Raw genomic sequence first — 25,488 nt, forward strand, 5'->3', positions numbered from 1 at the left:
TTGACATATCGGGGCTACAGGGACTCCAGGGTGAGTGCCTCCGGGGTGGCCCTAACAAGGTCGACTGGGCGAGGCTGATGACAGCTTGACAGATGGAAGCAGTGTAAGCAAAAGAGAGGAGGAGTGGAGCCAAGAGGGACAGTCAATCCAGCAAGCACATCAACCTGTCACTCTGTCCAAGCGGGCTCACAGTGGAGAGGGACAGAGAGAAAGAAAGAGAATAAAGAGAGGAGTAAAGGAGTCAGGTGGTGAAGGAGCCGGGAAGCAGCACAGAATGGTTCAGGCAAACATGCCAGCCAGTAAACACATGATAATCTCTTCACTTGTTTATTAGTTGGACAGCGCAGCATGAGGCATGCCAGTTCTGCAACATATACTCTCTCACCGACCTCCTTTTCACCCCAGCACACTCCTCCCTTGTTCTGTGTCTCAGCCTGTTGATGCATTTTTCATGTGCTGCTGTGTGTCCTATGCAAACAAGCCTACAGGACAGCAGATTAGCTTTCCCATTAGCGCACTGCATCTCTTAACATATCACAAACTAGTGCTTCTTGCTGTGTAAAAGTGATAATTCATGGTTCAGTCAGTATCACACACACACACAACTGTGTAAGAGTTATTGAAGTAGCTGAACTCTAACGAATGGCCTGGTGACAGAGAAGGTTGGGGCGCACAAGAAATATTAGGCCCTGATGGCCCAAGTGTTTGGCTTTCCTTATGGAGTTACATTTCATACATTTAGCCATATGAACTGTTATTTGTTCCACTCTGGCCAGCCATCTGGCTCTTGTGTCGGTGTCTGCTTTTGCAGCTATCATTCTCATGACAGGTGACATGTTTAACCAGATATCTGTCTAAATATCTGTTACACCCTGCATGATTTTCCCAGCTGGCTTTCTTTATATCCTTAGATTGAAAAACATTACAATATATAACAATATATACACAAAGCACTGGTAGCATGAAATCAGAGGTTTGCTTCTTGTGTTTCCAGATCAGGGAGTGCGTCTTTTATCTTCACTAATGTTTAAGGTCACTTGTGACTTGGGAGTTCATGCACTCGGCTGTGTCTCTCTAAGATTCTCTAGGATTGTAGCAAGAGCCTGCTGTCCACACTTCTCTGGCTTGTTTCTCCTGTTTTCATCATCCCTGCGATGTGTCCTTCTGAAGCTCCAGCAGCTTTGCACCTCGATCAGCATCTTTATGTTGGCAGTCTATTGTCTCTGTGGTCTGCACCATGTGTTTCCATTCATCAGGCTGTGGTCCTTCTGTAACTCCCCATCTGAGTGTCACATGAGCCTTGTTGCTTTGTTTCCCAGAAACAAGCACATCCCAAATGCCTGTTACTAAAGGAGATATCAAATGTTTTAATGTAAACACACGGTGCTGCAGGCTGCAGCTTGATTGATAGCATTGACTAGAATGGAAAGAGTGAGTTAAGGGGAAGCCAGCCACCAAGGGTGCAGAGAGTACATATGAGCACAGAAGCAAAGATGAAAGGGAAAGATGAGGTCCAAGTGGCATGAGAGGAAAAAGGGAAAAAGTAATCTGCACAAGAGCCAGAGATAGAAAGAGTAGAGAGATGAGGGAGTTAATGGGTTAGGTGGGTCACAGTGTTCCATCAGATTGTGCTGTTACAGGTCTGCGGGCGCCAAGGCAGCCTGACTTTTGCATTTGGAGGGCTGTGGAGTGCAGATAGTCTGAGGGAGGTGATGATGTGCATGGTGTGTAAATAGATGGGCCTGGACTCTATTTATAAATCCATCTGGAGTGGCCCTTAGCAGGGGGTTAGCACAGGCCCTACTGACACACACACACTCACACTGCACATTAGCAGCTTGCTACCAACAGGGATCCAGTCCAAACTGAAACTCTGATATTGTGCACACTGAAATGTAAAAAGTTTAACCTTGGTGCCAAATTGTTCTATTTGGCACATGGGTGCGAAGAGACTCTTATAACCCTGACAGTCATGATGAGGTTACTGTAACAGGAATGCAGGTGATTTTTCAACCAGTAGGCTATGTGTTCTCTGTGACAGATGTAGGACAGCTCTCCTCACAAACAGAGGTCAACCTGCCACGTGTGCACCATTCACACAAGTTTTGTTCTAGTGTCGACAGAGCAGTCCATCATGTCCAGTATGAATAAGCCAGGACAAGGTCATTTTAGCTCCAAAATCATTTTTATCGAGAGACAGAGTTAATCTTTTCCCCGGCTGTGCAAGAAGTGTGTTGGGCAAACCTGGAAGAAGATCAAATTGGACCGTTCAATCCAATTTTAGACCTCTGGTGTTTTGCAGCACCTGTTGCTTCACCGCTAAAGTCTTGCAAAACAGCTAAGTAAGCTTGCAGGGTAGCAGTTTGACCTGTGAGTCAATACAACAGGAGCTCTCTAGCTCTAATACACTTTATATAAGTACACCTTATACAACATATAACATGTTGAAATAAATACCAACGCATGGTTGAGTTCATATTTAATGTACAGTTGTACATGTGGGCTAGAAAAGACATAGAAAGTCACAATTGAACCGATGTACAGCAGAATTATCTAAAATGTTGCACCTCTTACTGTACTAGCATCAGACATCACAATAAAAACATGAACATGTTAACAACACATTTTTAATTCAAACAAAAACTAACAGTATAATACAGCTCACACTTCAGACATCAAACTTCTCTTATATTGACACACACACACATATATATATATACAACAGTAACAGTGATAACATGACAGAGGATATTTATAAAAATATAGAAAATTGCAGCGCTTTATGTTGTTTGCACCTTTATAATATCTACAATCATACATAGTCTCATATATAATGAACATAAGGCTTATCGCTCCCCTCTTCCTTCCCTGAGCAGCTCCTCTACCCCTGCTCCCTCTTTGATTTTCCTGGCTTCCTTCTCTGCTTCCTCTGCTTTTTTCCTCTCCTCTCTCTCTGTCTCCATCAACCATGGCCCTCCCAGGTAGCTCAGGATTTCCTCTGGGCTCCCTCTGTGCTTTGGCTCAGGGTGTAGAAGTTCTTTAAAAAGACTCATCACCAGTGGGCTGAGGCCCTGAAACTGTGAAGGTGGAGGATTGTCTTTTTGATTTTTCTCCATGATAGTGTACACATCAGTGTCCACCTCACCTCCCCACTCAACTCCTCTCATTTTCTCCTCCTTCTCAGCCTCTCGGTCAAACCACTCCTTGTACCTGCAGTAGCCACGGTCATCATGAGTGCTCTCCCCCCAGGGGAAGCAGCCGGTTAGTAGGCAGTAGGCAAGTATACCAAGTGCCCAGCTGTCAATGCTAGGCTCCACTGTTATCCAAATGTCCTCCACCTCCTCTTCGATCCCCTCATTCTGCCGCCTCTCCATCTCCTTCTCAGCCTCCTTGCCGAGTTCCACTTCAGGAGTACAAAAGGGAGAGTCGTACCAGACTGCCCGAACAGTGGAGCCAATGGGCCGAGTGAGGCCAAAGTCACCCAGTTTGACCCAGCGGCAGGCGCTGTCACACAGGAAGATGTTTTCAGGTTTGATGTCACGGTGGACGAAGCCCAGTGAGTGGAGGTGAGTGACAGCACCGCTCAGCTGGGACATCACCCTCTGGACACAGTGTTCATCCACACCAACCTGACACAGACGGACAAACAGTCAGTTAGCCACAAGACACAAGAAACTCACAAAAATCAATCAATTAAAGATGAGCCTGAGCGCTGAGTGTTGAATGAATAATTAAATGTCGTTATTTTTTATTGTTAAATTTTGACTGACAGTCATCTACAGCTGATATGAAGACAACAAATGTGCGTCACTGAAGTGCGTCACAAGAGTTTGGAAGTCCCTGCTTCACTTCATGTGCTCTGTGAGAACAGGGTGCCCTTATTTTTATCACTGATGCTGGCAAAGACACAAACACAGAAGTGGTTGCAAGCTGTTATCAGGCTTTGGCTGACAGAAGTGAGAGCTCAGCAGGAAAATTCAGTTTGAGAAAGATGAAATGTAGACATGTAAGATTTGATTTGCTGTCTGAATGTTATCTCATTGGATGTCTGTCATGCATTATGATTTTTTACAGTTTTGGTTGTGCTTCAAGTCCATTTTATCTTTTTTTTTGCATGGCATGCATCTGGCAAACTGACCTCGGACACTACAACGCTGTAGAGGTCACCATATAGACCAGCTTGCTGAGCAAAGACATAGTAGGTTGGAGTGGAGAAGAAGATGCCGAGGGCTCGTGTCAGAGAAGGATGAGTGCAGTAAGAAAGGGAGAGGTTGTATTCACGCAGGAAAGAGGAGAGCGAGGTAGACTGACGTGGGAAGAACTTCAGAGCCATTGGAGTTCCTGCATGGAAAGCAAAGCAAGATGAAAAAACAAGCTGTCATCCTGGATGGAATGTAACTATTGTCCATCATTGACACTGCGAACAAATATAACTTCCCCTTTGGGGCGACTTCGTTTCACTGCTACACCCCCTGTTGCAGCAACTCTATCCCAGAGAATGTACTGAAGCACTTCATTACAGCAACAGAAGTGCAAGAGGTTAAGTGAACACTATCAAAAGACAGATCTGTCCTCACATAACTGGAGTGCTGCCCCACACAACAAGTGTAGCTTCTTCATTAGAAGGAAACCTGAGCCTGAGATAAATGTGCTGCGTATCAGAGATACCATTTAAAACATCTCTGAAACGGCAGTGTAATCAACACTCTTAATTAAATACTGAAGGCTAGCGTTGAATGCAAAATGCAGATTGAGATGTACTCCTTCAGACAGTCCTGATCGTTGACCTTCAATCTCGCACTCACCTCTCTTTCTGTGCACAGCCAGCATGACCTTTCCATAGGATCCCTCTCCCAGGAGCTTAAGCACCTGGAAGTGTTTGGATACTTTCAGGCTGGGCATGGACTGCGCCGACAGGAAACATAGCTCGTCAAGTTCCTGAGCTGCTGGAGCCTGAACATACACAGACACACACAGATATTCAGTGTTGTTGCGTGATGATGAAAAGTTCAGTGGCATCAAGAGAAATAAGACCCACAGCTTGACTAGCATGTGTAGATGTTAGTGATAGATAACCTCTGAACCTGAAGCTGCACATTCTGATCTGTCATCTGAACCCACAGAACTTGAGACTTTAACTCTCATATATCTCATTAGATGCAATAGTAACATGTTACAGATGCCATTTGAACGGATTGTGTCCATTGACCTATAGATCAGCATGATGTCTTATCAGGGCGATCAAACATGTGCTGCTGTCATTCAGCCTCCGTCATCATTCTGTGTTTCATCAAGTCACATCCGTGATGATTTCCTTTGAAGTAAATCCCCCACCACATACCCCAGCAAACTATAAGGGGTGTGGACAGTTAAGACACGCAGCTTAACACAAAAGAAAAAGCAATCACAAGTTTTGACCTTCCACGACGTGTTGCGTAACCAAGCCCACTGGTTTTACTTTTAATTAAGTCAGGTCCCTGTAGACAATGGTTGTTAAGCACGAATAGTGATGTGATCACCAACATTTTCCAAGTGTTTATAAATCTCTGAGATGTCTAAGATCAAATGGCCAAAAATAAGACTGAAGGTTTCAGGTAGTGTGAGAGAGCTGCTTGGCACAGATATTACCAGGACAGCTGTGTTTTAAACAGATCTGATGATGGACGCAGATTGATGCTGCTTCATTTTCTAACATCATTATGATGATAAAATGCTGGAAAAGCTGCTGAAGTGCTGAGTTTGTGCCAGCCTGCACACGCAAAGAGACGTTTCCTCAGGAAGTTTGTTACATCAGTGTTAAATTCCAGAATTTAGATCTCAGCAGGACTTTATACACAGATTGTTAACACAGGTTATATGTAGTTGACAGTGTGACATTCCCCGGCTGCTCTCCATTCCACACATGCTGAGCTGAAATTGATATAATTTATTACATTATGAGAATCACTTGCAGCTGGAGTTTTACACAAACACAGTTTAGTTTAGTGATGTAGTGGCTGTTCATTAAAGCATTTAACACATTTATTGCATGAAAGGTGATTATTAATTAACCCCTAATAATCTATGACATTAGGCAGTGAGGTGTTATGGGTTCCGATCATTAGCCAGTTTAATCCAGGAGAGGTGTTCATGAGCTGAAAACCTTCACATCAGCAAGGAGAGTCAATCCTCAAAAAAATAAATCAATCAAAAACCTTCGGTGTGTGCATCTAATGCCTACATGATATCTCATCATATAAAACACATGTGTGGTATGATTAATGAATGCATTCATGTTTTCTTGCTCTTTCTTAGTGTTTTGTTATTTTTACAGTGCATGTGGAGACACCAGCCAGCTCTTTGTTGTTTTTATGTGATAAATATGTTAAAATTCATAAAAACTTTGCTGACAAAATAAAATATTACAGTGCATGTAACATGTGGTGCTGGCAGGAATAATGTGAAGTACTCACTGTCATGTTCTGCTGGGTTGGATGATCTCTGTGCAGAATCTAATCAGAGACTCTTTAAAGGCTTCACAAGCGGTTGTAGCTACTGCTCAGTGCTGGAGATCTACTGATCTGCTGTTAATTAAAGAAGGATTTGAAGCTGATATCTGTGCCTTTGCTCCATGGGTCCATGCAGTAGCACAGACGCAGCTTTATAGAGGAGGCTCGCAGATGTTTACCAGAGAGCCTGGATTTGTCTGTGCGCTTCTCCCCACGAGACACACACTAAACTCTCTCCCTCTCTTTTCCTGCTCTTGTGCCAACTCTCTCTCCCCACCTCTTGTCTGTTATGCTGAACCAGCTGCAAGGTATTTCAAAACTCTGCACCCCCCCTCCACTACACAGCACTGTTAATGTTCCATCGTTTCCACTCTGCCAGTCAGCCTGGTCACATTAGCCCGTCTCTGTCCCGCCTCACGTCTCCTCAGCTGTCATTCACTCTGTACCCAAATACAGGCCCTCCCTCTTTCCGCTCCTCCTTTTCTTTCCATGTCTCTTTCTCACCCTCTCAGCCAGTCTGAGTCAGTGAATTCCCCACAGTGTAGGATTCTTCTTTTAATCAACAGGTATGCCGGAATGATTGGAACAGACCAACAAGCTGTATCCATAATCCCTGAATGCTTCTAGGATTACAGGGTGCAGTCGTGACCCCTTGTTATTGTCCATTTTCCTCCTGTACTGCCATTTATGCTTAATACAATCAGGTCATTGTTTTTTATATAATCACCAGACAAACCTGGCCTCTTCTTAATCTATGGGTCCACTTTCTGGTCATCAGCTCCATCAAGTGCATGTTATTGTCATCATCACAGGCTGACACAGCTAACAGCTGAACCCCTGCCTGCCAGAGAACTGCTTGGTTCTGTACTTTGTCTCTACATGCCAGCTCTGTTTCCCACTTAGCACCAGCTGCAGGTCAGGCCTTTCCTCCTGCGCCCCTGGCTTCCACACCCTCCTCGTCTTTCTGTGCACACAGATAGATTTCCCCTGGTACTACATACTATTGGACTATTATTGCCACTGCCTTGATGACTGTATGTTACATAACATAAACACTGACTGCTATCACTACGGCCACTCTCTGCTCGGGTTTCTAACACCAGCCGGTCCTCTTCGATAGGTGCTACCATGTTTGTGCTCACTCCATAGGGTTCCCTGGCCCCCTGCTGTGAAAACCACCTTTACTACAACTTTTCACCAAGCTGATGCCAGGAGTGAGTCGCTTTCATCCATAAATACTGAGTGTAAGATGCACACATATAAATCCAAACCCACACATGGTTGGTGATGATGCTCATGGTGGGCTGTCATAAATGTGCAGGAACACATGTTCAGGACAGTTCTGCTAACAGATGCTGACATGTTACATGATGGATGTCTTTGGTTACAGCTATATTTCTGAGAAACTTTGACTACTTGAAAAAGAAAATGTTCCTGCTTACACCAGCAGTGGTTATCTCTTCCAAGTATGCCATTAAAATACATACAGTAAATCCATTAAACATGATACATGGGCATCAACATGTCGCATATGCTGGTACATGTCGTGAGAATGGTGCACACAACCCCTCTGCAACTCCAGGAGGAGTCCAGAAAATAGTGAGAATACAGTCAGCTTTACTTTAAAATGAAATTACTTTAAACTTGCTTTAAAATGTTGCACTTTATTGGTCTGTATGACTAAATACATTCCACAGCAGTAATGTCATTGTATGAGGTAGCTTTTATATTTTCATTTTACAAATATTACACTTGTTATAAATGATAAACATGTGAGGATACAGTCGAGTGAGTGATCAGATCAGATATTGATGCTTTAGTGTCTGATTTCTTAACTCTTTCCATATAAGGTGAGTTTAAAACAAAGTATCCAGATTTACTCTGTTATGACAGAGATGGGGGGGGGGGGCTTAAAGGAAATATAAAGTTTGACACCTGTCCACATAACTTTTATGCTTGTTATAATCGCTGGCATTTTTTGTTTATCTTTTCAAGATTAGTGTTTCCAAAGCAGTGCAGCAGTGCTTTACAGTTATATAGTTGGGTTGAGTCATGCTGCAGTTTTTCTTTTTAACCCCCTCCTCCCCAGAGAGAACAGAGAGAGATAAAAGGATAAAGAGATGAAGGGTAAAAGCTAACTTGTCACACACATGCATGCCAGCTGTTCCTGTGTTGTTCTGATCTTCGCAGCTTACCCTGTATTATTTATGCTTCCACAGACACTGACCACTCTGCAGGCAGCTGCTGTGAGTTCAGTGCTATAGGGTGCCTCCTTGTGGAGACTGTGGATTACTGCACCTCTGAGGAGAAGCCACAGAAAGTTGGCCATGACATTTATCAATGATTTTTTTAATGTGTAATACTCACAGTGAATCACCAGTGTGACCATGTGTCTCTGTGAACACATTTTTTTTTAAAAAAAGGAGTCACATTGTAGCTCAAGCTTAAATTCTTCACATTTTCACAACAGTGATGAGAAAGATAGTGATGGTGACAGATTTAACACAAACAGCACAATCAATCATTCTTTGCCCTAGCTGTCTAATAAATATAAAAATTATGGACAAATGTTAAATATTATTAGGCTATAGAACATTAATAACTAGATATTCCATCATTAATATCTGGGTTTACCTGTAAAACACCTGCACTACAGTGGCCGGGAGAGCTCAGTGCACTGCAACAAAGAAAACGCACGAAAACAGAGCACATGCGCTCAAATTCCCGAAGAAGAAGAAGAAGAAGAAGAAGAAGAAGAAGAAGGTAACATGATGCAAGTGCCAGATCGATACATATAACTGAGTCGGTCACAAGTGGAAATATAGCAACAATTCTAAGAAAAAAGTACGAAAGAGGATGTGATTTCTTCCTCCTACATGTTATAAATATTAATGAGTGAACCAAATCCTGTAACCTGTTAAAAATCTGTTCCACCATGTGTGTGCGGCTGCGCACCACCTAATACTTGCAGATAAATATATACTTAAATATAAAATCAAACTCTTGTTCTTCACCCTCTTTCTTTTTCTTCTTCTTCTTATTCTGCCGTATGTTTTTTGGCGCAGCGTATCTTCAGCATACATTGACCGATTTCAGCCATTGAACTATCAAAATGTTCATCTCACAGAGGGGTCAACTTCAAGTTTTTTTTCAAAAAATTATAGTTTTTCAAAAATTAAGCAATTTCGGCATCATTTTTTACATGGGAGTCTATGGAGGAGCCTTTAAAACCACAACCTTCAACTTTGACATGTAACTAGTACCACATGCTTTCAGCTACAGAAACCGTTTAAACATCATTCTGTTCAGCTCTTCAAGGGCTATTAAATTTTTGTTCAAATACCTTTCGTTTTCAAAATATTAATAAAAATTCAAAAGCCATTTAACATTGAAGTCTATGAGAGAGCCCTTCAACGAGGGTCATCTGCCAAATGTATCTCCTACAAATTTCAAGGTACCGACTCCATTTTAGTCTTAAAACGCTCACAAGATGCTGCTCTATCAAACTTGTATTCAGAATTTTCTAATTCCGAATCGTTTCCACGTGCCAGGCTCTCAAAGTTGGAGTGGTTTTTGAGGTCTCCTCTGAGTTTAACATTAGTGTGTATTGCATGGAATGTTGGGAGCCAGAGTGGATGATGTCATCACTCAGAGTGGAGAGAGGCTGAGGAGATGCCTAAAAAAATATCTCTAACCTGCACTCAGGCCTGCACCTTCCATCTAACTGGGATAATTTTTATATCAGTTCGAAGGAACACTCCTTAACTTTCTGAAGGTGTGACTCTTAAAACTGAACACCAAACCATTTTGCCAGTACAGCCAGCTGTTCGGGGAGAGTGCTGGTCATTCTTCCATTAAGACCAAAAACAGAGAAGCAGAGTAGCCATATTTTCTAACTCGCCGCCATCTTCACATCTTTAACATCATAGACATAAAAATGATACTGTGTTGTAGAGCAACTTCTTGCGATTCTCATGGTGTCATGGTTTTGACAAAACCAGAAGTTGTTTAGAGGGTGTTTTTACATTGGAAACGCATTAGGAGGGGGACAGAGAGAGTTGATACAGTTGATATTGTCATGGATACAAGCAGGCAGGCAGGGCTGTTACCATGGTGACAGGTTGACACACTAGAAGCATACAAAGCAGCCATATTTGTAGTCTTTATCAGACTTTAAGCATTATATCTGTCATATTGGTGATCCTTCAGCTGTATACTACTTTTCCACATTCAAATCACACAGCCTGAGCTTCTTATAGTCTTATGGTATTATTCCACCCTCAGACCTTTCATATGGTATATTCACAGGCTATTCTTTAAGGTCAGTGACTTCATACTGTTCTTGTCTTCAGCTGTTTCTTTTTCATATCTTCATAATATTAAAAATAATTTTCTACTTTTCAAAATAAGAGCTTCATCTTTTCAAATTCTTAACTGTGTTTCAGCAAGTTAAGTTCAGATTGCAGATTCTCCAGCAATTCAGAGCAATCCTTTGAATCCTCAGCATTCATAGCATTGCTTCACATCAGTGTTCAAAGCAATGCTTCAGCTGCAGCAATCAAACTTGCATTTTCTTCAGGAAATGCTTTTCTATTTTTATTTATATTTTTCGTGACATGCATTGTAGCTTTTTTAAATATATTAATTATTCATGAGTCTTCTACTACCATTGCAGGAAACAAAGCTAGAGGGGGTGCGGTCTTTCCTGTAGGCGAGAACGGAAGCGGAAATTCGGCCATCTCCTCGTACATTCAGGCTACAACAGGGTCAGTACACACTGTATTTGGACATTTATTGTGCTATGTTGTCAGCGTTTTTTGATATTTTGACCTTTGAACGTGTACGTTCACTGACTTTAAGCAGGACGTGCCCTTGCAGAAGCTTGTACAGTCTAGCATTCATGTGGCCAATTGCGAACTAGCAACAGCTAGCTAGCTACATTGCTAGCTGGATGATCTGTCCTAGCAGCAGCAGCAAGTGATTTCTTTTATCAGTCAAACTGGCAGGTAACCTTAACTTTCGTATATAGTCTGACATTATTCACTCTTGGGACTTTAACTACTCATTCTCTTTAACGACAGTTTACTCGCTTATTTGTTCTGGAGTACACCCTTTCCCACCCTTGTGTATACTTTACCCAGACTTTACCCTGATGGCAAAGTGCTGGCCAACTGTTTCGATTAGCTTAGGAGGGAATGGGAGAGTTGCTTGCCAAGTGGCTAATATAAGCTAACCGTATGGGATGACAACTACCGCTTATTATATCTCTCATACTGACCTTGCTTGCGTGACACTGTTGGTTGACATATTACTCTTTGCTGTATGTGGCACATAACGTCAGTTAACGGTTACTGGTTAGCTAGCCCGGTTGTTTGGTTGCTAGCATTTTGTTAGCTAGCTTATATGGTAGGTGTGACAGGCAAAGCTGCATTTGTCAGTGTAAAGATTGTTAACGTTATCTAGGTGCAGGCGTTATGGGTGGGGGAACTTCTTCATGTGTCTGTGCAACGCCAACTGCATGCGAGTGACAGGAGGAACAAGTTAGCTTTAATGCCAACTCCTCACCTTGGTGTCTATAGTAGCTAAAGCTACATAATCAATCCAACACATAGTATAACGTTTACTGTAATTTACTGATATCACTACCACAGGCTGATTGCGTGTTTAAAACATGACTTTAGCAAGCCGCCATGCTTCTGCATGCTAGTAACATCTGCTAAAATATATATACATGCATGTTGTTTATCTCAGGTGTTTACACACCTGTAGAAATCCAATAGAGTTATTGAAACTTTTTTTTTGGTGTCGCTGTCAGACTATGGAAATATTTGGGACCAGGAATAGTCTAAGATACACATGGCATGCTAGGTCTCTTATCACAGGTTAGTTAGCCTGTCTGAACTTTGGTACAGGCTTCAGAAGTACCTGAAATGACTTCAGCAATGGTTTCTTATGTTCTGTTATGCAACATGCTCTCATATTTGTCTGACCTACAAATCTAAACAGGGTATATATATCACACAGGTATTTTGTATAGCACACGTTATGTTTGTGGTTTTATAAAGTGCATTTTATACGTTTTATTTCGTTCTGTTTTTTGAGCACCATACTGAGACAAAATTGTTATTTATTTAAGCGTTTAAACGCATTTTTTGCAATGCTCCCTAAGAGCATAATTAACCTTTTTACTACTGTTGTGTTTTGGTGCAGTGTTCTAGGCGATTATAAAGAGCAGTACTGTGTCTCAGTTACTGATTAGTGTCAGTTTGGTTACTTGGGCAAAGATGGGATGGATTGCTCATTTTATGCTTCATAATTTGCCATCCTATTTAAATTTTTTTAGATATAGCAATTAAAGGAGACACTTGGCACCATTCATTGTCATTTGTTGATCTTGCTTCTTTATCCTGCTCTGTTTTGTACTGGTGTGCTGAATATGAAAACTGTACCCATGTTTACTTTTCAGTAAAAGCAACACTTTTTAATTTATTTTTTTTGTTGGTATTTGACAGCTCTCACAGTATTTTTGTAGATCTAATAAATTACACCAAACTTAGGTCTGTACTGGTCAGAAAGTATTTGATCCATCACTTTCCTTTATCGTTTTGTGACATGGTCTGAAGTAGCACTTGTTTGGTGAGAACATGCAGATTGTAGCAGTGAAAGGATGCATCTGGTCAGCAACAATGGGAACAGCCTGCTGTGTAAGCAATCAAATACAAACAATAGTCAGTAGGTACTGAGGGGTCTAGTATTGTGCCACAAAATCATCCCCTGCATGCCATAAATCGTCAGCTGGCGGTATGAATTCATTATCAAATGTAGAAACTGTCAAGTGTGACAGGGGAAAAAAATCATACATTACTGCACCAGAAGACTTTTTCACCACTTATCTGTCACCAAGTTTTTCTATTTTAGTTCAGCCTCTTAATGTTTCACTTCTGTGTGCTGCTTGCTGCAGAGCTTGACAACTGTGTAGACTTTGGCATGTAAATGTTTTTTTTTTCGTATTGCTGTTTTTGATTTGTAATTCTGTTTTTACTACCTGCTGATTCTTGCAAAAATGTTTTCTTAAATTGACCTAAGATCAAGCACACAGCTCATTTCTGTGTTTCTGTCACCCTCACCCGTGTGTGGATCAGCCACAGTTCATGTGATTTTTCTTGCTGAATATCTGCTTTGTCCTTATTTTTATAGTGGTTATCCCTGAATTAGTCATAAGTTTTTGCCACTGTGCTGTTTTCTAGCAGGGATCTTCCAGTTATTATGCGCTCATGTTTAACTTTAATCTCAATCTTTTTCTTTAGTTTTCATCTTCCTACGTTTGAGGTTTTGGGACCCAATGTTGCCTCGGAAGGAAACGGGCAATCCGGGACACAGCTCTCCATGAATGAGTGGCAGACAAGATAGAGAAACAATAAGAAATCAAGAGGAGAGACCCTTATACTTCAGCATTCTTTGTGTAACAGGTGTGCACGACACTGTCTTTATTCCTCTGTTGTTGCCAGCAGTCAGATTATTTAAGGCTGATTCCGTATGTAAACACCCTCTTTCACTCTCTGATTGTTCCGCTCAAGGTCTCTCACTCTTTCATTCAGTGCAGACATTTTTTCAGTCTTTAACTCTTCATTATCCTGCAGTGGGAGAGAAATTTGTGTCTGTAGAAAAGTGAAAATAATTCTGCTCAGTGATAATTGTCTCGACTATACTTTACAATATTCTTCTCCATCTGCTCTTTAGATTGCCTCAGAACTCGGTGGCCAGACCGTTGCCATGTCGACCTCATCGCTACGGCGACAAGTAAAGAACATCGTTCACAACTATTCAGAGGCTGAAATCAAGGTTGTGTGTCTCTCAGGCTATGTGGATTTTTTTTCTTCTCATTTATATCTCACATATGCATACCTTTAGAGGAGTAGCTTGTATCACTGCAGCAGATCTTCCTACTCTTTTCCCTTCATTTACACGTTATACTTTTTCTAAATTTGCATAGTTACACAGAATAGTGTGGACTAAATTGTCATGAATTAATGGGTCAGAAAGATTTTCATCATTTGGTTTGATTGGGGAAAAAACATATATTCCATCTTGTGCTTTTGTCCAGGTTAGAGAGGCGACGTCCAATGACCCATGGGGCCCCAGCAGCTCTCTTATGTCAGAGATTGCTGATCTGACCTACAATGTTGTGGCCTTCTCAGAAATCATGAGCATGGTATGGAAGCGCCTCAATGACCACGGCAAGAACTGGAGACATGTGTACAAGGTTTGTGTCAGAGTATGGAATAAAATTAGATCTACAACGCAGAAGTGTGTCAGACTGCTGTTCTGTAACCAGTTTGTCATTGGTCATGTGTTTAATTTTTCGGCAGGCTATGACTCTTATGGAGTACCTAATTAAGACAGGTTCAGAACGTGTTGCCCAACAGTGCCGAGAAAACATTTACGCAGTCCAGACCCTCAAGGATTTCCAGTACATAGACAGAGATGGCAAAGACCAGGTACATAAACACACCTCCGTTCACAGAGCTGAGCGGAAACTTTAAACATTTAGAGAGGAATGCAAGTACACGTTGTCAAACATGCCACTTGTTGTTCTTTCAAGGATGCAGTATCTCTGACTTTTTGTGCAACCTCACAAAGCAAAAAAAAACGTTGTACATCAAAACCAATTTTGTATAACTCAATTAATTAATTAGTAATTAATGTTTATGCTATGTGTAACATTAAAACTAGTTCTCTAATTTGCATCAGTAACGCTGTGCTCAAACCTTTATTTTTCCAGGGTGTGAATGTACGAGAGAAAGCCAAACAGCTGGTGACACTGTTGAAAGATGAAGAAAGACTTAGAGAGGAGAGGATCCACGCCCTCAAAACCAAAGAGAAGATGGCACAGACCTCCAGTGGTGAGATTCCTTCTTCAAGCGGTATTTACACAGACTGATAACCAATGGTCAAAATAACAGCCGTAACTCGAAGTAGGTTTGGGTCTCAATCCATGCATGTTTGTCTCCACTCCAGCCTCTTCAGCTCCTTCAGCACCCAGCCTTGGGGGCAGCCTGTCTCTTGGCTCCCACTCGGGAGGGGCGGACTCTGACCAGGCTTGGCCCCAAAGCTCTGGAGAAGAAGATCTGCAGCTCCAGCTGGCTCTGGCCATGAGTAAAGAAGAGGCAGAGCAGGTAACACAAAGGAGCCCACAAGCAGAGCAATGTTTCTGCGCTTTAGCTGGGTTTTCAGTTTAGCCTAATACAGCACATGTGTGTCAGGGGCATAGAACAAGTATTATCTACTACACACACCTACCTTTGCTCACACCATTTAACCCCTGACCTCCTCCAGACTAGCACGGACCCTCTGGAGGCTGCAGAGTTCCGCTATGCAATCACACTCAGCAAAGAGCTGCACCAAAAGGTCAGGGGCAGAGAGTGTGTTCAGTTGACTGAGAGCCAGTGATCTACTACCTGTCTTTCTGTCAATTGGAATGTCTCAAACACATATGATGTATGGATCAATCAAGAAAATACATTGATGCTTGTACTTGCCATGATAAGATGTTGCATCAGATTGTGGTAATTCTTTCAAAAATGCTGTTTTCGGTCCAACATCATATTCTTTTTAAATCTTTACAGATAAATAAAATCTGACCCAAATGACTGATCAGCTGTAATTTTATTTGCATGGCGTTGATAAACATTTACCATCATTGATTGTATTTAAGATTGTGTGGGGATATAAATACTGATTACTCCTTGCCCTCTCTGATAGCATGCATTCAGCTGACTGTTCTTACCTCTTAAACCTCATGTTGTTGTGACTTCCTTGTACAGTGTGTAAAACTTCCTTCCTTCCATATTCAGGTGACCACAGTCTTGCATCTGCTGCACCACTTGACTAATTTAGGCAATATTTTGTATACGCAGGGGTGATGACAAAAAACAAATACTGTGTTGTTATAAATGAGTCTGTCTATTTTTGTAATGCTGTAGGAAGAAATGTGACAAGATCTCTATCAGGTCTGATTTCCTTAATTATTGATATTGACTATATAAAGCTAAGTTCATATGGCACCAGTTGCAATGGCATTATGTGTCTGCAAAAAACCCAGCACAGCTCCTGGATTTGTATCAGTACCGCTGTGTTTAGACCTCTTGTGACAACAGGTTTGATTTAAGCTAAATGTCTGTATGAAATTTAACTGTAAATATTATTTACAGTTTGACGTCTTATTTGCAGTCTATAGGGATTTGACAGTTGCCCGCGATTATCTTTTGACTGTGGATAATTATAAAATCTTAGGTTTTCAGTTTCACTCTGATCAATTGATTTTGAACTTTATTTTGAACTTGTACCTATGGTTTGCATTTTGAGACTCAGGTTGCTGACACAGTGTGTCTCTGATTGGCAGGAGGAGCGGCTACGCAGAGGTGATGACTTGAGACTGCAGATGGCCATCGAAGAGAGCAAGAGAGAGAAACCTAAGCCAGAGGAGGTCTGTGTTGAATGTAGCTTTACCATATAGGTCACTTTCATGGCATTACTTTCCCCTGTCTGATCCTGTTTTTCTCTTTTTGTTATCTATTCATATGTATTTTATATATATATGAATGTATGTATTTCAAAGTCCATGTTGTTGACTCATGTTGCAAGACTTAAGAAGATTTTAGACAAAATAGTTTGTGGATCAAAAAACTGCTGTCCTCAAACTAATATGCAATCCTAAAATTTCTCTAAAACCTTTTATATACTATATCAAGTTTTATGAACTCCCCTTTGCTAACTTTGTCTACCTAAGCATCCTACAACATTAATGTATAATAAATTATGTTATACAGAGTGCTCTGATGGAGCTGAGTGCCGTGGACCCCTGGGGGGCCCCTGCTGCTGCTGCTGCCGCCACCGCTGCCGCCACAGTGGGATCTGCTGGCCCTTCACCTCCACCCACAGTCACAGTCCCAGCTGCCTCCGGGCCATGGGGCACAGCCTCCACAGATCCATGGGGAGTAGCATCACCCACATCTCCTACAAGCTCTGACCCCTGGGGTGGGGGAGCACCACCCACTATAGCTCCTCCGCCAGACCCCTGGGGAGAAACGTCCAACAAAGTTAACAATGTCGACCCATGGGGAAATTCAGGTAGGCAGCCGAGACATGTGATCAGCTTTGTGACTCTAGTCACCACTAAGTATTAAAAAGAACTGCATCTCAGTGTGGATGAAAGAGGATGTGAACACTTCAACTTCAATCCATGGTTCCATTTCCTGTCTTTATAATTGCCCTGTTCCATGTTTTGTCCTATCATCATGCTGTCATTAACTTCTCATCCACCTACATGCTTTAAGTTTGTAATAAAGAAAGCAAGCATGCTAAAGCCATTCTCCCTCTGTCTAAAGCAGGGACTTTATCCTCTTGTTTCTACTCAGGACTGACTGTGGCTGTGTCTCAACCAAAGCTGTCTCTTCTTTTTGCCCTTTTATGCCTTTTTAATGTATGAGGTTGCTTTTTATGATCTCTCCTTTACCTTCACTGAGCTTCAGACTTTAATCTGGTGTAGGTTACATGCTGGACAGCTACAAAAACTTATCACACTTTCAAATTTAGGAGCATTAGAAAGGTCAAGGAGAGACTGTTGGAACCCAGCCCAGTTTCCTGCTCCCTCCTTTTTTGTGGTTTGTACCTGTAAGGTGTTATGTTAACCCTCCCATCCCCTGCGTCTCCTCCCCTCCTGTGACTCCTCCTGTAGCCGTGACCCCCCCCAGTGCTGACCCCTGGGGCCCCCCAGTGCCACCCAGCACATCCTCTTCAGGGGGGCCAGTAGACCCCTGGGCGAGGGACGGGCCTGTCCCTACCTCTGACCCTATCTCCTCCGACATCTGGAGTGGCACCGCCAAACACACTAACGGCACAGGTACATTCACTCTTGAAGCTACTTGGACTCACACTCAGGGTACTGGTGTAGTCATATTTTACATGTAATAGCATGAGTGCAAGTCTTGTCTTACATTTCATCCTTCTCTACTTTCTGTGAGTATGCATTCCTGTAATTTTGTTTTATTATTATGCTTCTTTCTGTGTCTCACTCTCTGTACTGCTTTCATCATTTCTTTAGCAGATCCAGAGCGGCGAGGGTCTTCAGCAACAGGCTGTGACAGCACAAGCTCACCGGTGCCATTCGACCTATCCTCGCTTGGTTCTTCACTTCCTGTTCGTAAGACTCCTGAGTCCTTCCTTGGCCCCAACGCAGCCCTGGTGGATCTAGATTCCCTGGTGTCATCTAAACCTAAACCCAAACAGCCGCCACCTCCTTCCATCTCTTCTTCTTCAGCGCACAACCCCTTTCTTCAGAACACAGGTTAGCTGGAGCTGCACTTTGGGAGTTCAGCGTTGCCTTTGTCACAATTTTATTCAATAAAATGCAGCTGCCAGCGACAGACCACCTGATTAAGATACTTTCTTATATGATTTAATTAAACATCTTAAATGCACCATATGTTTACTAGCACTGACCCAGGGGCATGGAGTTCTTCTGAACCACCAGATCAAAAGCAGAGTTAACCACCCAGCAACCATGTTGCTGGTCCTGTGGTGAACTGGAGGCAAACCATACTCATTTTTTTCTGGACTTGCTTTAATCTAAAGTCTTTCATCAAATGAAAACCTAACCATAAATTGACTAGTCCCTTTTCAATAGCTGTGTGTGATGAACTTGCTGAACATTTAGGAGGCTAGACAAGCGGCCTTTGAAGGCTTTCTCAAAAAAATGGTTGTAAAGTGAAATAACAAGATGCTAAAACATGTTTTTGGTTATTGGATTTTTACAGGGATAAAATGTTTCAGCTAATCTGTTCAGTTGTAACAATAATGTAATCTTATTACATTGTAACTTCTAACTTCTGATTTTTGTCTTTCTGTATCCCAGGTTCATCTCCTGCTCCTGGCATGGCAGTGACCCCAGGCAGTACAATTTCTAGTCGTGGGGTTTCTCCAACACCTGCCTCCTCCAACCCCTTTGGCGTGGCCCCTCCCATGTCCATCTCACCTCAGCCCTCATCTCTCGGCCTGAGTGGCCTCCGCACCAGTCCTGTGCCTCCTAATCCCATGCTGAGCATGGTGCAACCAGGAATAAGCATGGGCCCAATGAGTGTGGGAATGGGTGCTCCAGGAATGGGCCTGGGCATGATGCAGGCCAGCCCCATGGGCATGCCCTACAGTGGGCTCTCCCCTATGGCCCCCCCAGGCTCTACCCAGCTGGGGCCTGGAGGTGCAGTACCACCTCAGCTGATTTTGGGTGGGCCTGCTGGAACAGGAGGAGTGATGGGGGCAGGAGGATCAGTGGGAGGTGGTGGAACAACGGGAGCAAGCACCAATCCATTTCTTCTTTGAGGAAGTGTCACCACTACTTTGCTCACCTTTCAGCCTCCTCTGTCGTACCTGCTGCCCCCTTCATCCCAACCCCCCCCCCCCCCAAACACAGTTTGTGTCCAAAAAGAAAAATGTCTACATTTCTATATTTAATGAAAAAAAATCAAACATTTTGTTTCTTTTCCTTCAAAAGCATTATTTCATTTCAGAATATTTTTTCACAATTAGTTCCTTTCATTTCAGTAAGGGGTTATTTTTGGGGTGGGAAATAGAGATCTATTTATTTTTGTTTTAATCCTGTTCTGTTCTGTATCGTACTTCATGTGTTTTTGTTTTTTCAGTCCTGTCTTGAGATGAAGGTAAGTCTGTGAGAGCAGGAAGCTTTTTTCAGTAGTGTCACTTTATTCTAATATTACTGCACTGAGGGAGCGATGGAGGGAGAAGTGACATAGCCACTAACAAACTGAACAGAGAAACTGTCATACCTGCCTCTTCCTCTTTCCTCCCTCCTAGAATGAAGACAAACACTGAATCACTGAAATGAAATGAGTGCATGAAGGATGATTTTTAATTAACTCCAGACTGAGATATGGACTGAAAAACCTGCATTAACATTTCAGACACAATGTGGTCAAATCCTTTCAACTATCCCACTTTTAATTTAACATGTTACATGTAAATTATTTTTTTCCATTTTTGGGAACGAATAAACAAGGAAAATCATGTGACGATGCCATTAAATCAAAAGCTTATTTTTTTTCTTCCTGATTATTGTGGAAAACTAAAGAGAGCTCCAACATCTGTGGTCTGATGGGAAAAATGTTTGTTGAATGTGTGTGTGTGTTTGCAGCAATGTATGAATGAGAATGCTCATTTGTGAGTGTGCAAGTATGCAATAGTACAAATGCTTGTTGCTGTGTATATGTATTAGTATCTGTCTCCATTTTTCCTATGTCCGATCTCATTTCAGTGACTCAGAAAGGAAGAATTTACATCCATTATATTTGTTTTTGAAAAATTCACTTGTATTAATAATCTGTAATGTTGGGATCTCAAATGAGGTATTATAAGGGTCACATTGTTTTTGTTCTGCCAATCTTTTTTTCACGCTCTTTTGTTAAAGAGAAGTTTTTCTTATTGATCACACATTTCATGCGGGATTCCTGCGGGCATCCCAGAGCAACACTGTCCTTGCGTTTCATCCCCCTTTTCGTGTGGAGAGGGAGAGCTACTGATACTTCTTTAAAAAAGGACAATAATTTCAGTGAATGGAAGGAGAAAAAAACAGGGACTTGACAACATGCTCCATGCTGTTCTTTTAATTAAGTTTGATGAATTTATTGTTATTTTATATCAACAGGAAAAAAAATATCTTTTATTGGGTAAGGTTGAATTTTGTGTGGTGTTGACTGTGAACATTCACATTTGAAAAGTAAAATGGAAAAAAAATCAAAAGGAATTTATGAAATAAAATAAAAACACCTTATGTGTGTTTTGGTTTTTGTCATGCGTCCTCTGTAGGTGACACTCAAGTGCTTTTTTTACTTCTCAACTGTGCAATACTACGACAAGAATAAATTGTACAATCGGACAGACAGCGCCCTGCCAATTAAGAGAAGCTAAACTGTATTACAGCATATAAATTTGAGTAATCTCTTTCAACCTTGAAATTATAGCATTCAGTCATATGACAAACTGGATCCCAGGGAAGCTATACATGTACAGTGAGGCAGGCTCTACATAAAGATGAGTCAAATTTGCCATAAATATTTCTCTAAAACATTTGACTGTGATTGTTTGTCCACACAGACGCACAGAGAGGGTCAAACGATTAGAGAGTCCCAGTCAAAGTCATCCTGGAACTCCTCACTGTTGCTGTGCAGATTCTTTAGTGGAGGACGCTGTCGCGGTGTCATTGACTGAGGCTGAATCCCAGCTGAGATATAAGAAGAGAAACAGGCCGAGTTAGTGTACAAGAAGGAAGTGAGAAAACATACGGATTTAAACTACTTCTCCTTTGCAACTGTCGGAATATAGCTGCCATTTTGGGAAACTGGAAACTGTTCAATACTTGATTAACCTTTGGTTCCATCTTCTAAGAAGTTCCATTTTGTTAACAATATTTAAATAATGTATGCAGTTTAAGGTTCAAATGCGGCAACATCTATATGTGTAAACTGCATAAATGTTTAAAGGTAATATAAACTGATTCTACTGCTGGATTAAGCTGCTGCAGAAAAAAAACATGGTGTCCAGGTCTCACCAGCTGTGTTTGACGCCTGTGTGAGCTGTGGTCTCTGAAAACTTGGTCCCTGCAGGGGCAAGGTCCTCCTGGGTGGCTGTGTTCCATTGGCAGGGGGAAATATGGGAGGGTAGGGAAGGGGTGAGGGATGAGTGAGGCTGGAGAGTGTAGGCGGTGGGTTTGAGGTGCATGGTGGTACTTGTAGAGAGTGAGGTGTGCCGAGGGCCACAGGGGAGTTATTTCCAGAGGTGATCATGCCTTTTTGGGTGAAGAAGCGGTTCAGAGAATCGCAGAGGGACATAAAGAGTGCCGGGTCCAGGGCCAGGTCACAGAGCTCCGCCTGCCGCATGCTCTCCAGGAGGTCTGGAAACAGAAAAAGAAGGGACTGTTTAAAGGGAGATCAAAAAAACCAAATTGAACCAGGTTATCCAAACGTACACAATAACAATTACAATAACAAATGATTGGACATGGTAAAATGTTTGTTTGACCACAAATCCAAAATTCCAAAAATCTAAATGTCATTGTAAGATATGACAAAAATAAAGCTTTTAATTTTCAAGATGAAATCAGAAAATGTTTCGTATCGCTGCTAAGAAACAACTACAAAATGACTTCCACCAATACATTCCCTAAGAAAGTGAAAAATTGTGTGGACTTGAGTGAAATGACCCTTTAAAATGAGACCATGGTAAATAGCACAGACCTGGGTGACCGGACAGGTCTATGTTTGCCCAGTCTAGATTACTGGCAATGCGAAAGCTCTCCCTCAGAGACTCTGGGTTACTGAACCAGTCAGGCGGCACCACTACAATGAAAGGGAGAAAGGAACTTTAGAAGAGTTTTTCCTGTTATGTTACTGGCTACTGTCTAAATCAATTCAAGCATCTCATCTTGATTAGGTGAGGTGAGACGCACTGTGTTGTGAAACACGCTCTGTCTCATGATGGTGTGCAGCGGCTGCAGCTGCTGCTGGTGCAGCTGTGACAGCTGCAGGATGAGGCGACATTGGAAGCACAGTCGGAGTATGAAGTGGGGTAGTGTCATTATTTGGGACAGTCAAGGGAGCAAACTCCGCTGGGAAAAAAAGAGAGAAATCATTCATCCAAGCTATTGGAGTGTGAAAAGTTACAGAACACATCTACACACTTGATACTTACACTGCGAGCCTCCTCTCTCTCGCATGGTCTTGAAGAGAGATTTGAAAGATGCGTACAGGTCTGGTAGGTTAAGCTCATCAAAGGTGAAGCGCAGCGTCGGGTCAGTGGACGAGTTCAAAGAGGCAGCAGGATGGGAGGTAAGAGATGGAGGGATGGCCATTCCAGAGGGCACAGTGCAAACAGGCAGGGCTGTGGAGTGTGGGGGACAGGAGAAAGTGGAAACAGACACAGCATCTGGATTACCGGGAAAGGACAGCACAGCATCAGACAAAGCGGGAGCAGCTGAAGAGGCTGTGGACATATTGGCAGCAGACAAAGGTGTAGTAGAAGCAGCGGAGATGGAAAAAGTGGAGTGAGGTGGGTGGGGATCAGGGAAAGAACTGATGGATGACATCTCAGCTGATGGGGAAACAGACGGGTGAGGGACAGGGAGATTAGAGACGGGGTTTGGAATGTATGGAGACGGTTGCTGTGGAGATAAAGATAAGACATTCAGGTGATGTTTAATTAAAAAAAAGCACCCAACAATCCTGGCTAAGAAAGACAGAGATGATACCTTGCATGGGGGAGGAGAGAGGGAGGCAGAGGGGGAGGACTGCTGCTGGATGACTCGAAGAGGCTCTACGTTAAGAAGCTGGTGGTCAGTGTGGGAGGTTGGTTGATGAGGAGATGATCCTCTTTCTGCTTGTGACTCTGATGGTTGAAGAAACTATAACAGCACAGTGTTGCAAATTAAAGGGCCAGTTCACACAAAATACCCACAAAATACAGTCTACATGGGGACTTTATTTAGCATAGAAAAAAAAATTCTTCTTTTCTATAAAACTGAGATTTTGAGTCAGTTAAATTTTGTGTGTGAGTTTTCTAAAATCATACAACCTCTCCCTCCTCGTCCTCATCTGGATAGGGGCGTTTCAAAGCCCTCACTTGATTTGCCTCTGAAGGTCCGTCCATCGTCCAATAGGAGCCCTGGAAATGCAGTACAGGTTTCTAGCTCCCATCTCATAATGCAAATTATAATGAAGCACAAAAAGCATCATTGTAATAATTTACCTTTCCGGGGTCACTCTGTGGTCGAGGAACTTTCCTGAAGCACTTATTCAGGGACAGGTTGTGTCGAATGGAGTTCTGTACCAGAATAAAAATGAGTTCATGAGAAATGATGTCACACAAATACTTTAACACTTTAACACTTGTTGATATATTGCTTACCTTCCATCCGCGGCCTGCCCGGCTGTAATATGGGAATGTGTCACTGATCCAGGTGTAGATGTCATTTAAACTCAGCTTCCTCTCAGGTGCAGCTGCTATTGCCATGGCGATGAGTGTGGCATAGCTGTGAGGGGGTTTCCCTTTACAGTTGGACAGGGAGGGGTCTGTAGCTGAGGGTACCGAGGGTATGAAGTCTCCCCTCTCTCTCCCTCTTGCCTCTTTCTTTCTCTCCCTCTCTCCTCCACCACCTCCTCCTCGCTCTTTCCCTGAGCGCAGGCTGCTGATTCCCAGCTTAGGCAGCCAGTCAATACTGGTGAGACTGGAATCCAAGTTAGAGGACATTGTTTCCTTTTCTGTCTGTGTCTCTCTCTGAGGGATCAGAAGAGGAAGTACTTCATCAAACACGTCCTTTCACTTGGTGTTTACCTTGGATAATACAGAGAAACTGAGCACAGAGGATCCCTCTCTGCCTTGTCAACCGTTCTGTTGGTTCTTCCAACAGCGTCACAAACCCTTGTTGGTTTTGTAATGACACTCTGTGCTGCACTAGACACTTTACATTCACTAGCAAACACATTGCATGCATATGAGAGTGAAAATTCCACCTACACTTAGTATTTTCAGAGGAAGAGGAGTGAGTTGCTTACCTCTCTATGGTCACTTGAGGCCCAAGGCCTGAAGAAGTGTTAATATTTTATGTAGTCATCAGCTTTGCACAACCACTGACAAACCAGTACCCGTGCTCCCCTTCAGATCCCTCTCTTCAACATGGTGATCCCCACAAAGCCTCCAACAACGCCGTCGCTTTTAAAGTTTGTGTAACTTTGAGCAAACATACACAGCAAACTTATCGGAGAGCTTCCTTTTTCTCTCTCTCTCTCTCCCTCCCCCTCCCTTTCTGACTTTACCAGAATTACGTCAGTCACTCCTCCCCCTTTTCTGACATCAGTCTTTGCACCCGCCTCTGTGAGCTGGTCCCACCTCTCCATACTTCCAGCATTCTTTCAGCCAAGCACACCTGAATTTACCA

At 42.5% G+C, this 25,488-nt stretch overlaps 3 protein-coding genes across 8 annotated transcripts; 1 reads left to right on the forward strand and 2 right to left on the reverse strand.

Moving 5' to 3' along the window:
• Positions 1-2,609: 2,609 nt before the first annotated feature.
• Positions 2,610-6,779, reverse strand: sbk3 (SH3 domain binding kinase family, member 3). Its single transcript, XM_028425853.1, has 4 exons — positions 6,453-6,779; positions 4,806-4,953; positions 4,139-4,341; positions 2,610-3,629 (listed from the first exon to the last, which is right to left on the reverse strand). Exons 1-4 carry the CDS (start codon positions 6,456-6,458, stop codon positions 2,847-2,849), a joined length of 1,140 nt encoding a protein of 379 aa, XP_028281654.1. The 5' UTR covers positions 6,459-6,779; the 3' UTR covers positions 2,610-2,846.
• Positions 6,780-11,167: 4,388 nt separating this feature from the next.
• epn1a (epsin 1a) lies at positions 11,168-21,336 on the forward strand. Of its 6 annotated transcripts, none has more exons than XM_028425419.1 (13): positions 11,168-11,254; positions 13,796-13,957; positions 14,229-14,330; positions 14,593-14,751; positions 14,858-14,986; positions 15,271-15,412; positions 15,507-15,664; positions 15,825-15,896; positions 16,891-16,974; positions 17,318-17,618; positions 18,226-18,390; positions 18,592-18,834; positions 19,402-21,336. In XM_028425419.1, the coding sequence occupies exons 3-13, from the start codon at positions 14,262-14,264 to the stop codon at positions 19,863-19,865; spliced, it is 1,986 nt and encodes a 661-aa protein (XP_028281220.1). In that variant the 5' UTR covers positions 11,168-11,254; positions 13,796-13,957; positions 14,229-14,261; the 3' UTR covers positions 19,866-21,336. The 6 variants fall into 6 exon arrangements, with proteins under 6 accessions (XP_028281220.1, XP_028281222.1, XP_028281223.1 ...); XM_028425421.1 differs by having other exon boundaries at positions 18,595-18,834; XM_028425422.1 differs by having other exon boundaries at positions 15,271-15,391.
• On the reverse strand, positions 21,337-25,341 carry foxj2 (forkhead box J2). The gene is made up of 10 exons (XM_028425425.1): positions 25,106-25,341; positions 24,459-24,827; positions 24,300-24,374; positions 24,126-24,215; positions 23,803-23,955; positions 23,247-23,715; positions 23,005-23,163; positions 22,793-22,894; positions 22,108-22,449; positions 21,337-21,780 (listed from the first exon to the last, which is right to left on the reverse strand). The coding sequence occupies exons 2-10, from the start codon at positions 24,798-24,800 to the stop codon at positions 21,668-21,670; spliced, it is 1,845 nt and encodes a 614-aa protein (XP_028281226.1). The 5' UTR covers positions 24,801-24,827; positions 25,106-25,341; the 3' UTR covers positions 21,337-21,667.
• Positions 25,342-25,488: the final 147 nt, after the last annotated feature.

The sequence above is a fragment of the Parambassis ranga genome, chromosome 16 (assembly GCF_900634625.1).
Source record: "Parambassis ranga chromosome 16, fParRan2.1, whole genome shotgun sequence".
NCBI lineage: Eukaryota > Metazoa > Chordata > Actinopteri > Ambassidae > Parambassis > Parambassis ranga.

Bases quoted from the DNA above. Each gene is read 5' to 3' on its own strand.
- foxj2 (XM_028425425.1), bottom strand. From the start codon at position 24,800: ATGTCCTCTAACTTGGATTCCAGTCTCACCAGTATTGACTGGCTGCCT. The intron at 24,375-24,458 runs GTAAGCAATATA...ATTCTGGTACAG, and splicing joins GGGCAGGCCGCGGATGGAAG to AACTCCATTCGACACAACCT. The intron at 23,716-23,802 runs GTATCATCTCTG...TTATCTCCACAG, and splicing joins TCTCTCCTCCCCCATGCAAG to CAACCGTCTCCATACATTCC.
- sbk3 (XM_028425853.1), bottom strand. The intron at 4,342-4,805 runs GTGAGTGCGAGA...CTTTCCATGCAG, and splicing joins GGCTGTGCACAGAAAGAGAG to GAACTCCAATGGCTCTGAAG. The intron at 3,630-4,138 runs GTCAGTTTGCCA...CGTCTGTGTCAG, and splicing joins ACAGCGTTGTAGTGTCCGAG to GTTGGTGTGGATGAACACTG.
- epn1a (XM_028425419.1), top strand. From the start codon at position 14,262: ATGTCGACCTCATCGCTACGGCGACAAGTAAAGAACATCGTTCACAAC. The intron at 15,665-15,824 runs GTAACACAAAGG...GACCTCCTCCAG, and splicing joins GTAAAGAAGAGGCAGAGCAG to ACTAGCACGGACCCTCTGGA. The intron at 18,391-18,591 runs GTACATTCACTC...TCATTTCTTTAG, and splicing joins CAAACACACTAACGGCACAG to CAGATCCAGAGCGGCGAGGG.